The 12,220-nt window shown below is 45.6% G+C and overlaps 3 protein-coding genes across 3 annotated transcripts in view; all 3 read right to left on the reverse strand.

The window, feature by feature from the left end:
- Window positions 1–1,226: 1,226 nt before the first annotated feature.
- Window positions 1,227–12,220, reverse strand: part of LOC308078855 (uncharacterized protein) — a gene marked incomplete at its 5' end in the record, with an annotated part of 216,942 nt that continues 205,948 nt past the window's right edge. The window contains 3 exons of the mRNA XM_080420199.1: window positions 1,227–1,463; window positions 1,924–2,106; window positions 2,428–2,508. Coding sequence (XP_080276325.1) covers window positions 1,314–1,463; window positions 1,924–2,106; window positions 2,428–2,508 — 414 coding nt within the window. The 3' untranslated portion in view covers window positions 1,227–1,313. The remainder of the gene's footprint in view (window positions 1,464–1,923; window positions 2,107–2,427; window positions 2,509–12,220) is intronic.
- Window positions 3,424–4,296, reverse strand: LOC308078704 (cilia- and flagella-associated protein 298-like; the record flags this gene model as incomplete). Its single annotated transcript, XM_080419998.1, has 1 exon — window positions 3,424–4,296. The coding sequence occupies one exon, from the start codon at window positions 4,294–4,296 to the stop codon at window positions 3,424–3,426; it is 873 nt and encodes a 290-aa protein (XP_080276124.1).
- On the reverse strand, window positions 10,132–10,830 carry LOC308078705 (calcyclin-binding protein-like; the record flags this gene model as incomplete). The annotated part of the gene is made up of 1 exon (XM_080419999.1): window positions 10,132–10,830. One exon carries the CDS (start codon window positions 10,828–10,830, stop codon window positions 10,132–10,134), a length of 699 nt encoding a protein of 232 aa, XP_080276125.1.

Here is a 12,220-nt window from a genome sequence, read left to right on the forward strand (position 1 = left end):
TTGAGCACCACTGATATAGACATTTTTTTTCAGAAAACTGTTGGGATTTAGAAGACATTTGTAGAATCGGCTTCAGGTCTAATGTTTGCCTACAAGTTACAACAGAAGACATGATTAGAATAACAGCCGTCAAGTAGCCTATGCATAAGGTGAAATGGCTGTCATGTAATGCGGAATTAATTCAGGACTGCAGTGAAACTTAATCAGCACCAAAAAAAACAACATGGTTCACTTACAGTACCCTTACAGTAAGCAGTGGTCTTTACAATAAACCCCTCAGAGGATGTTTACTGGTTTAGAGGGGTGTGGCCATTGGGAGAACAGAATACACAGTAAAATCCAGTTAACCCTGAGGATTTTACGGCGAGAATAATACAAATGGATCCGTCCAAAAAGGGTCAATCTTTACATTCACAGAGTAAAATGAACACTAATGATTTTACTCTGTACTGTAGCTGTGACCCTAAAAGGGAACACATTGTTGTTAGACTCGATTTAAAATGTATGACCTGACTTTTATAACCTACATGGCTATAACAGTAGCCTAGACAGCATTATAAACCACTGTGGTATGAAAAACAAAATGGAAAAGAAACTGTTATATAAAAAAGATAAGAAAAAACATACATTTGTTTCTTTTAAATTATTCAGTACAATTGAAAAAGGTCTCTGTAAACAACACTAATTGTCCATAAAAAAAGGGAGCTTGTGGGAGATTCTGAAAGAACCGTTTGGTGTCAAGTCAGTCGAGTGGAGAGATATCTCCACAATACCAGGAAATGTATAGCAATGCCCTCACAAAATGAGGACAGATTCCTTTTATCTCACGCCTGATTTATGCTCTACCGCAAGACGACGTCGTGGGGCTGAAAATAACCGATCTGTGAGCTCATAACCCGTCATGGATTCAACGGGTCGTGAGCTTATAGATGAGCTATTTTCGGTCCGCGACGCCGTCAGGCGACCAAGTATAAATCAGGCTCAAGTCTCCAGTTTTATTTTTGAGGAGGCGGCTCCTGAACATATAGGCTCATATCGTCTCTGTCGGGCGGAAAGTCCAAAAGCACGTTACTTTTCAGGAATTCAAATTCAAAAATAGCAAAAGTAGCACATCTACGAGCTCAAATCGCGTTTCGAGCTTGTGTATCGGCTACTTTTGATGCTTTTGTGTGACGCTGTAGTATGATCGAGTAGGGCGTTAATTTACGAAAAAAACATAGAAAAGTTTAAATATGGAGATAAGAGGTTTTCTGCCCCCCCGACATCAACGATATTCCGGATCTGAGCATGATGGCGCCACTCTCTCCACTCCTTTAGCTGAAACAGACGGGGCCGACGGTGAAGCCAAACTGGTGTGTGAAGTTTCCACCTCCCATCACCGCCACGTCTCTCACAGGAAGCAGTTGGAGATCCTCAAACTCAAACACGGACTCCCGGGGACCAGGAGGCGTGTCTTCTCCAGGCTGGCACATATATAGGAAACACAATGATTCAGAATGTGTTTAGATTTTAAATTAAATTGATCATTATCATTAATCCATTATAAGATCCGGGAACGCATCTGTGTCATTTTAAGATTTCTTTGGCTATTCAAAAATAACAGATATACAGTACAAGGTCATAGTGCGGCACCGAGTGCCGCGCTATGAACTTGTAGATCTACTATTTTTGAAAAAAATCGCGCAAATCTTGAATATATATATATATTTGAAAATAATTTCCACAAAAAAAATCTAAATATTTTTAAAATTTATTTAGAAGACATTTTGTAGAATCGGCCTCAAGTCTTAAAGGGTTAACAGTTACAAAAAAAGGAGTTAACCACTTGAACCCTATAGCGTGCTTATTCTTTTATCTACAGTGACGTCACACCCTATACAGTGGTTCTCAACCTTTTCTGGAACTAAACTAAACAAAACGTACCACACAGTCTTTAAGCGCTCCCAAGTAACTTTGCTTCCTCGTATCGGCCAGGAATTTGACATCTCGGTCCATCTGGCCCAGTTTGTGCCCCGGGTGGCAGGAGTAGGTCATCTTCTGGATGGCAGTCTTACTGTGAAGCCTCAGGAAACGCATCTGGACCACAGTGGCAGCTGGGTAGTCAAACTGAAACACAGAGGGGGTTTTGGCCCATTCATTAATACTGGATACTAAATTATTATCTACAGCAGTGGTTCTCAAACTGGGGTCTGGGGACCCCAAGGGGCCCTTGAGGAGTCAGAGGTCCGTAACTCTGCGAGGGGACAAATGGAACCAAATGGACTGACAGACAAAAGAAAGCAGGTGCCTGTCATTTTCTTCTATGCTTTTAAGACATTTCAATCGTTGATTCATTTCCATAACAAAAAAACTTGTTTTCTTTTATCATGTCTCTTATTTAGGTACATATTCGGTCTACATGGACTCGCACTATAAGAGTTCACAGACCTGAAATCCCAGGTCTAGCTTGCTGAGCCACTCGAAAGAGCCCTCTGCAAAGGAATCCTCCATCCAGGCTCTCATTGGCATCTGCAGATAGAAACACACATGCCAATTAGGGCCATGAGACCATTGCATCCCCAAAAGGACACCGATACAGTGAAAGCAGTAGGGAAAACTTCTGATTAGCATGCAGCCCAAACCTGAGCCACAAATACATTATTCCCTACTTAGAAATGCATTCACTCCTGGGGTAGTGGTTCTCAACCAGTGGTCCGGGGACCACCAGTGGTCCTTGAGGGGGTTCCAGGGGGTCCCCAGCAAAAGGTCTTAATACATTTTCACCCCTTTATCCATATTGTATACGTTGGCTATTCAAAAACAGCAGATTTACAAGCTCAAGACCTTGTAAATCTGCTATTTTGGAATATTTTGGAAAAATCATAAAAGTGTTCGAAGAATTTTGTAGAATTTTAACACAAATCTTCTCTTCTGGGGGTCCCTGGCACAAAAAAAACTCAGATGGGGGTCCGCAACCAAATGTATATCAATTTAGGGGTCCGCGGCATGAAAAAAGGTTGAAAACCACTGCTCTGGGGTAACCGAGACCATTATTATGCATTATCCGAACAGAATCGGACATAGTTTTATTTAGTGTTAAATGTTCATCTGTTGTGTGAGGCAGTTGAGTGGCGAAGAGAGAGAGGTGAGATTTTTGTTGATTTCTTTGCAGGGAACTGAAAGTAGAGACGCACATTTCAAGTTTGACATTGGTGATTATAGAGGTTGAAGCCGACAAAGCGTTGTGCGGCACTTGACAGAGAAAAGATTCCGGAAATTCTGAGGTCAAGCAGAACCTTTTTTCATCAAAATGTCTTTCTCCAGCGGTCTCGGTGTGTGTGTGACTGTGTGTATGTGTGTGTGTGTGTGTGTGTGTGTGTGTGTGTGTGTGTGTGTGTGTGTGTGTGTGTGTGTGCACGCATGCGCTATTTTTTGTGTCTTGTCTTATCTACCCCCCCATCTGATGTTGCCGAGACCCTGGCACTGTCTTTTCAGAGCCTGTATGTCGGACCACTCAGACTCCAGATGGCTGTCATCGTCCGCCTCCTCCAGTTTAGTCAGCTCCTGCCGTCTCCTGTAGTTGTGTAGAATCATTTCTTTCTTCTGCTCTTCCGTGACCACGGGCTCTCTCGCTGGCGCTCCTCGGCCGCTCTTTTGGAGCTTGACGACGATCTTGGACTTCTCGTTTTTGCCAATGTAATCCCGTAGCGTTTTCCCCCTCTGCATCTCCTTGCCGGCCCACCACAGCTGACACTCGTCCTCCGCGATCACCTGCAGGGAGGCCTGGCTCCCCGAAAGCTCCTCCCGGTTCTCAAACTCCATCCTGATCGGGTCGTGGGGAGGCAGCCCCGTGGGGTAAACGATCGTGACCGCACCCCTCAGCTGGTCCAAGGCTTCCTTCACTATCTCCATGGTGACATAAACGTTGGCCAGCGCGTGGTTCTTTGAGACCAGTGCCTTTGCCGCTTCCACCGTTTTCAACAGCACCTCTTTCATCATCTCGTTTGGACCGCGTCCGTTCCTCTGCCCCGTCTCGTCCCTCCTCAGCACTGGACCTCCGCTGGGGACGCACCTGTCCTGCCACTCGTCCCTCAGTTTCAGGTCCACAATCTGGTCGCGGGTCAAGCCCTGCATGTTGGGAGGGAGTGTGGCACCGTGGTCCGCCAGCTCCGGGATCTCTGAACATATCCTGTCCACTTTGAGCCTCCCGTTGTAAATGGAGGTGATCTGCTGGATCAGGGTCTCCAGTGGGACATCCACCGTGGTGTTGAACAGAAATTGGCTTTCGTCCTCTCGTTTCAGATGCAATTGCACCATTTCGAAGTCAGCGGGTGGAACGTGGCGTATAAAGCCTCTGGTCCTCTTCCACTGAATAACAGAATAAATATATCTTATACTGCAGGATATTATAAATCCTACATTTATATTCAACTTGTATTTGCAGCAGTGACGTCAGAGTTAGTTCGAACCTCGGATTGTTATTGGCTGAGGCATTTCCAATAGACATATAAAACTCAGATACCATTGTGTCACAGCAAAGGCCGCCAAGCTAGATATGTATGTTCCTTCCTTTAAAACAAAAACGTACTATCCATCAGGGCCCTAAATAGGCAATGTTCAAGATTTCCCATTGGCCCTTCGCCACTGAATGTTGTTAAATAGTATATTTGGAGCTGATCTTAAGTACATACCTACATCAAACGAAGACACCCAAGGCACTAGAAAGCAGATATTTAAAAACACATTTCCAGAAATGTGTTTTTAATCTGCCCTCCCACCTCTTTTCAGGAGTTCACGTTGTGACTTCAGGGGTTTACGTTGTGACTCCATTATTGAGCACGTAAATGTTGCATCAATTTCTCAAGAAAACTAAAAGAATTGCCATGGCAACGTGCTCCCATAGCCAGGATTGTCAGCACGGTTGGTGACGTCACTCCATACCACAAATCATATTTATATAAGGCTTATCGGGTATTTTGACCGGTGAGCCTTACACATATATAAACATTTATTTACGTACTGAAGATGTATGAAACCATGAATTGCGGCAACGCAGCCACAGGTTCTCTCAACAGTGATAGAACCCTGGAGAAACTCCATAGAGATTTCAGGATCCTGAAAAGAGAACGGCGAAAGCGACAAGTGCACCACACCCATGGCCAGGAGGTCATTCGCAAACAACAACAGGAGATAGACATGCTGCACAGACAGCGGAATGATATCCAGCAAAGTCTTTTAGCGTCCGGGAACGAGCAGGAGACAGAGCACAACCAGCGCCTTGGTCTCCTGCTGGAGATGGACGAAATGGTCGACGGCTTCGGGAGAGAGAAGCAGTGCCAGACGGAGCTGGAAAAGGACATCTCCAACATTTTGAGGACTCTAAAAAAGAAAGCCCGCACAAGCGACAACCAGAAGTCCCAGGCCGGGCTGACCGAGAAGGGCATACAGACCCTTGATGACAGGCTGGACGTGGCCCTGTCGTACTACAGCGAGCGGATGACCGAAAACCTCCACCTGAGAAACGAGCTGGACCTCTTGCGCAAGGAGCGCCTCTACTTCCACGAATTCTACCACCCGCTGGACAAGGAGCTGCGGGAGATCCGCAAGGAGGTGATGGACGTGATCCACGTGACCAACGCCGCGTACGACGCCAGGGTGGAGGCTACGGTGGAGATGACCGCGATGAGGGAGAGAGACGCCGGGGAGCTGGCCTGGCACGACACCGAGAGGACGGCGCTGGCGCTGGCCCTCGCGCGTCAGCAGCGCGTCGAGGCGTTCGCGACCACCAAGTGCAGGGAGAGGACCAGCCCGGACGTGGAGGAGCAGAAGTGGGTCGACGCCGGGGGAGAGTCGATGGAGACGCTGCACGAGGTGTTTCTGAGAATCAAGGCGGTGACGGGGGAGTGCGACATGAATCTGGACAGGGTGGTCGGCAAGTACGTGCTGGGCGAGAAGGTCAACGCGGCCCTCCTCAGCGAAGTGAAGGACGAACACGACCAGACCGAGAGACTGAGGAAGCACATAAAGGAGGTGGAGGACACGATGGAGCAGATGAGACTCGTCGATGTAAGAACGGAGCGACGACACTGGGCCGAGATGAGCGAGACGGAGGCCAGCCAGAAAGTGTTGGACGCTCAAATAGAAAAGGCCCTGCGCCTGCTAAACAGAACGAATGGCGTCATGGCGCAGATCGTGGCGCTGGTGGCCAGCATATTGGAGAATATCGCAAAGACGGAAGCGACGGCGCTGGACGAGACCGCTGGAGGGATCGAGAACGACAACCTCCTTGACTACCTGTCAGTGGTGGAGCAGAAGACCAGCGAGCTGCTGGTCTGGCAAGCCTCCTTCAAACCCAAAGAGGAGCAACCCAAAGAGGAGGTGCCCAAAGAGGAGGAGGAGGAGGAGGAGGAGGAGGAAGAGGAGGAGGAAGTGGATTCCTCTATTAATTAATAAGGGCCCACTTGAAAATCTCAAAAGCGCACGATCAAATCGTGTTCCGGCTTGGCTCGATGGAGCCAACGTTGTATGCTTTAACAACTTAAACCCCATATGGTTGAGCGGAGTCCCTCAAGGCTCTATACTAGTGTCTTTTCTGTTTTCTGTTATTGTGGGGAAGGCTTTCGCTGAAAATAGCAGATCGACAAGCTCACAACGCGTCGCGCTGCGACGCGTTGTGAGCTTGTCGATCTGCTATTTTCAGCGAAGGATTTCCCCACAATACAGATGCTGGGGTTAAAGGGATATTTCACGTGTTTGGGGTCATGTTAACGTCTACTCTGGCTTTTGTGTGCACCCCAGATAGCTTTTTAAGTTGCTTAGCTTGATTCAGTATTTAGATATTTGATATTCATTTAATCAGACACCCCCTTCCAGTGGTGGAAAGTAAGTAAGTACAAGTAGCTGTACAATTTTGACAAAGTATGTTTTACATTCCTTGAGTATTTCCAATTTTCAGTACTTTTACTCCACTACATCTCAGAGGCAAATATTGTACTTTTACGCCCCTGCAAATATTTGAAAACTTTAGTTACTAGTTGCTTTGGAGATTTTGATTATCATTACAAAACTTTGGCTTTTTGAAAATAGACGGTCTACAAGCTCACAACACCTCATGCTGTATTTTTATATATTTTTTTAATTCGATGCGATTATATACAAAGTAAAAGCAAAGACGCGTTGTGAGCTTGCAGATCTGCTATTTTCATACATTTTAAAAACTCGAAATGGGACATTCTGCACAATGAGCACTTTTACTTTTGGTATTTTAGTATATTTTGATGCTTATACTTTTGCACTTTTACTCAGGTACATTTTGGATACTGGACTTTTACTTTACAGAGTATTTGTACGTTGTGGTATTGATACTTTTACTTAAGTACAAAATGTTTATACTATTTCCATCACTGCCCCCTTCCTATATAAACCTATTGTAACTTCAAACTCCATTCTAACCATGTTAGACTCATTTAAAACACGGTTCTGGTTCTGGTGACTGACATTGTCCTTCTAATGCATGAGGGGGCCATGTCTTTTCAATAACCTTTTCAATAACCCTTTTCATTTATTTATTCATTTATTTATTTCATTTCCATTTTTTTCCCTCATGGAGTAGCTAATCACAATGGGTTTATATAGGAAGGGGCATGTCTGATAAAATGAATATAATTATTATATCATAGCATTATATAAATACTATTATATACTATTATATAAATACTGAATCAAGCAAATTAAAAACTGGGGTGGAACTGGGATTTAAAATGACCCAAAACATTTTGGAAAGTGAAAAAAGTTCCTATTTATTGGTATTAAAGAAAACACGGCCCCCCAGTGGGCCCTGCCCCACAGGCTGGGAATCGCTGTGATAAAGGAGGAAAAACATTTGCTCTCCTTTGGGCAAGAACAATGCTACAGAATCTAGACAGGTAAAAAGGTCAAACCAAGCAACCAAAGGCTCCAAGATAAGTAACTGACCGCAGAATATTGGTAGGCTGACACTCAGCCTGAATGTCCATTTAGTTTTCACTCCATTATTCAGTCTGAAAGCCCTCTCGGTGCAGCAGTTTACTGAGATAGGGGCGTCGCCAAAGTTTGGTTCATACTGGAGTATCCCGATCGGGCCGTGCTGCCGGTTAGATATTCAACCGAGAAAACCCTGCCTCTCTACAGCGTCAGCAGACCCTGAATGCCAGGCTAGCGATTCAGGGCCTGGAGCCAGGCAAGAAGAATATTGGTGCTGTCGGGCAGAAACCTCTTATTTTAATTTTTGGGCGGTGTAGCCGCCCCTATAAGTGGGGTTGGGACACCTCATTAGCTGTATTGTGATTGGCTCATTAGTACACCCCTAGCTGTACTGTGATTGGCTGACTCTATTCAGCACTGTGATTGGCTAGCGAGACACATGATGACATTAATAACCTATAAATAGGATTATGCACTTCAAAAAATGCATTATTTTTTTAAGTGAGCTTCCATCACTATGATGACCACTGTGATGACCACACCGCCCACTTCACACTGGGTGTGATTTTTTTTTTTTTTGTGTGTTTTTTGTAAATTAATGCTCTACTTGATCATACCACAGCGTCACACAAAATGATCAAAAATAGCAGATCTACAAGCTTGTAAATCTACTACTTTTGCCATTTCTTGTAAACCTTGTACGTCCGTTTTGGACGTACAAGGTTTCCACCCGACAGAGATCGGCACGTCGCACAACATGTCTTTTGGAGTTTTAAGCATTTATATACTGTCTGCGACTCGCCGACGCAACAATGTTGCCACAAAACGTAAACAAGGAAGTTGATTGTGGTCTCGAGCATCGTCCCAACCAATCACGGTACGCAACATTTTCTGAAGGGCATCTGCAACTTTTCATTTTTCCACAGGTACGCGACGCCGTCGGCGGAGGTCCAACGTGACAATTATTTTTGTCGCTTTGACGTCACCTTCTCGCCGCTCGATTTGCGTCTTTGCTTTGACTTTGTATTCAATCGCGTGACTCGCGTCGTATGAAAAATATCTTAACTTCCTACATAACCTCCTGCTTTATAAATCGGTTAACTGCCCGTGTCACTCACCAATAGCAGAACACCTCGCGTCGCAAAATGAGGAGTTGTGAACTTGTAGATCTGATATTTTCGATTCAGGACATAAATCAAGCATTACTCTTTTATTATGATAGACATTTTTTTAATATAGGATACACATCCGTACGCAGTATAACGCATTGATGGTGATTAGAATAAGCCGCCTGCCTTCACATGCAGTTGTCTCAATTGGTTTAGATTGATTGTACATGCAAAATGCTAAATATATTCATGATGATTCTATTGCACTTGACTATGTTAACGTGCAGCAGTGAAACGTGTGCTGCGTACTATTTGTAGGCTACTATGTAGGCTACTATTTTGCCAGAAAGTCTTGACCTTTTTTTATTCATCATACCAGGTGTCCAAAAACAAGACCAGGAGACCTGGTTCTGCCAGACCCAGGATAAATTCCTAGTACGTAACACACCTACAAACCACTTTATAAGATCATGGCAATGTATATGCCCATGTATGGAGAAAAGAGGGACAGACCGAGGTCCCTTTTATGCCCATGTATGGACGAAAGGGGGACAGACCGAGGTCCCTTTTATGCCCATGTATGGACGAAAGGGGGACAGACCGAGGTCCCTTTTATGCCCATGTATGGACGAAAGGGGGACAGACAAAGCCTCATGTAGGCCGACCCCTGTCTGGCAAAAAAAGACGAAAAAAAAAGAATCAAGGATGCATGAAGCCGGACAACCAGTCAGCTACCAGGTTGAGCTTCCCTGGCTGGTACTTGACTGTAAAGTTGTATGGCTGCAAGGCGAGGTACCACCCAGTGATCTGCATAATATTCACGTCCTTCATCCTATCCAACCATTGGAGTGAAAACACGAGGGGCCCAGCATTGACAGCCCCTGAGAATCCGCCAGTAATAGGGCCCCCAAGTAAGTGGCCATATTGTGTCTTAGTCATTTCAAATATAGACTTGGGGTGTCCCGGTTTGCCCTGATGTTACAACCTTTGCCATTGTCAAACATTTCTGTAAAATGGTGAAATGTCTGTCGTCATCTTAACTTGACACGCGTTCAGAAGGGAGAGATGGGAACTGTGCAGCTCAGAAATCCATCATGTTCTCTCCTCTGCGTTTCTTCTCCTGGGACTCTGCCATGGCCTTGTTAATGCTCCTCTTCATCTCGTCATCTCCCTCATTGTACATTTTATGTACGATATCCATGAGAGCCTTTCCGGGGTCTGCGTTGCTCTCATCCGTAGCAGGCTTAGCATCTTTCTTCTCCTTAGACTGCTTTTCCACCTGCGTTAGACAGTCCCACGTCTCCTTGACCGTCTGCTTCTTGCACATGACAATGGCCTTGTCTGTCTTTATCTTTGTAAAGCTGTCCTTTGGATCGATGGGGCACAGCAGATTCATAATTGTCAACTGGGGGGTCTTCCCCTCCAGACCCTTCACCAGCACAGAAAACGACCTCTCTGTAAAGTTAACCTCCACATTTTCAGAGGGCATCTCGTGCACACCCTTCAACGGGAGGTAAATTTCAACATATTTGTCCGACTGGCCCCATGCATAGTTGGTGATCTTTACTGTGTATGCGGCTCTTGTGGTTGCAGTCGCTGGGTCGGCCTCTCTTCTGGCCTGTTGCTCCTTCTGTTGCCGTTTGGCTGCAATCTCCTTCTCCACCTTACTCTGCTCCTGTCTCAGCAGCTCCTGTGCTCTCGGCCTCTCTGCCTTCTCTAGCAGGGACCCCAGCTCCTGCAGGTCTGCCTCCAGCTGGTTGATCTGTTCGGCTAGGTCCATTGTGTAATATATTGTTAATGGCTTTGCCTGTTAAATTAGTAAACTGTGTACGGCACGGTGCGTTAAACGGCAGTGTCGGGTCAAAGTCGAACCGCGCTGTTTTAAGACCAAATATATGCCCAAATATGGAGCTCCACGTGTCGTCGATATGACGTCAGTGTGGCCCAAATATGGAGTTCCTCACGTCTCCAGGCTGGCATTGCACGGGGAAACCACGCCATTATTAGACATGTCTAATGAAATCACAATTATTTCTAACTTTTTCCTTGATCACAATTAATGAATGTTTTGGTTTTATTGTGAAAATAGCAGATCTACAAGAATCAGAATCAGAACCAGGTTTATTGTCACAACACAGGTTTACAAGGTAAAAAAGTGGGTGAAATTCGTTTTTGTACATCATTCCCATCGCAACGTTAATTCCATAGAAAGAAGAGGGGGGGGGGGGGAGAAGAGGGGTGGGGGGCAAGTGGGAAGGAGATCAAAACAAGAGAACAACAGAAGGCCAGACAAGTTATCTACATATTTACAAAGTACCTGAGATAATAAAAAAAATTAGGTGCCTGAGCATAGCAGCAATGTATGTATACTGTGCATGATATATACTTATACTGTGCATGATATACTTATGGACGTTAAGGTGCTTAGAGAAAAAAAAGAGCACAATAAAAAAGACAAAAAAAAGTCAGTGCGTTATACATGGGATTAAGGTGCAAAAGGTCAATGCGTGTCCACCTAGGGTGGACTGACCCTAGTATAATCCGCAAGTAGCTCCATGAGGGAGTGCAACAAAAAGTCATTTGTACCTGGTGTAGTCCACAGGTATGTCCGAGGGGGGGCTAAGTCCAAGTCATTTGTCCCTGGTATAATCCACAGGTGTGTTCAGGAAGAGACAGAAAAAGTCTGCGACCAGCTGGACAGTACCGCCTGTTGTCAGGCTGCTGAACAAGGCTTATGCCTCATTCAGCATTCTGACAGCAGCCGGATTAAAACTGCACCAGAACCTGGTGGTGGAACTCTTGATACTGCGGTAGAGCCCCTTGCCCGGTCGCGGTCGTTGTAGGGATTTGAACAGTTTGTGACTTGGGTGGTGCTTGTCCTTGATGATGCGCTTGGCTTTGACCACGCACCGCTTTTTGTACAGTTCCTGGAGCGCTGGGAGCTCGCCTCCCATTATCCGCTCTGCCGATCGCACTACTCGCTGTAGGCTGATCTTTTCTCGGGCAGTGCAGTTCCCGTACCAGGCCGTGACACAGCCTGTTAGGATGCCTTCAACAGAACTGTTGTAATACAGCCTGAGGATGCGATGTCCTACTCCGAGCTTCTTCAGGCGGCGGAGCCAGTACAGTCGCTGCTGAGCCTTTTTCCTCACGTGTGTGGTGTGCATCTC

The sequence above is a fragment of the Gymnoscopelus braueri genome, assembly GCF_963280865.1.
Source record: "Gymnoscopelus braueri genome assembly, chromosome: 22".
In the NCBI taxonomy this organism is placed as follows: domain Eukaryota; kingdom Metazoa; phylum Chordata; class Actinopteri; order Myctophiformes; family Myctophidae; genus Gymnoscopelus; species Gymnoscopelus braueri.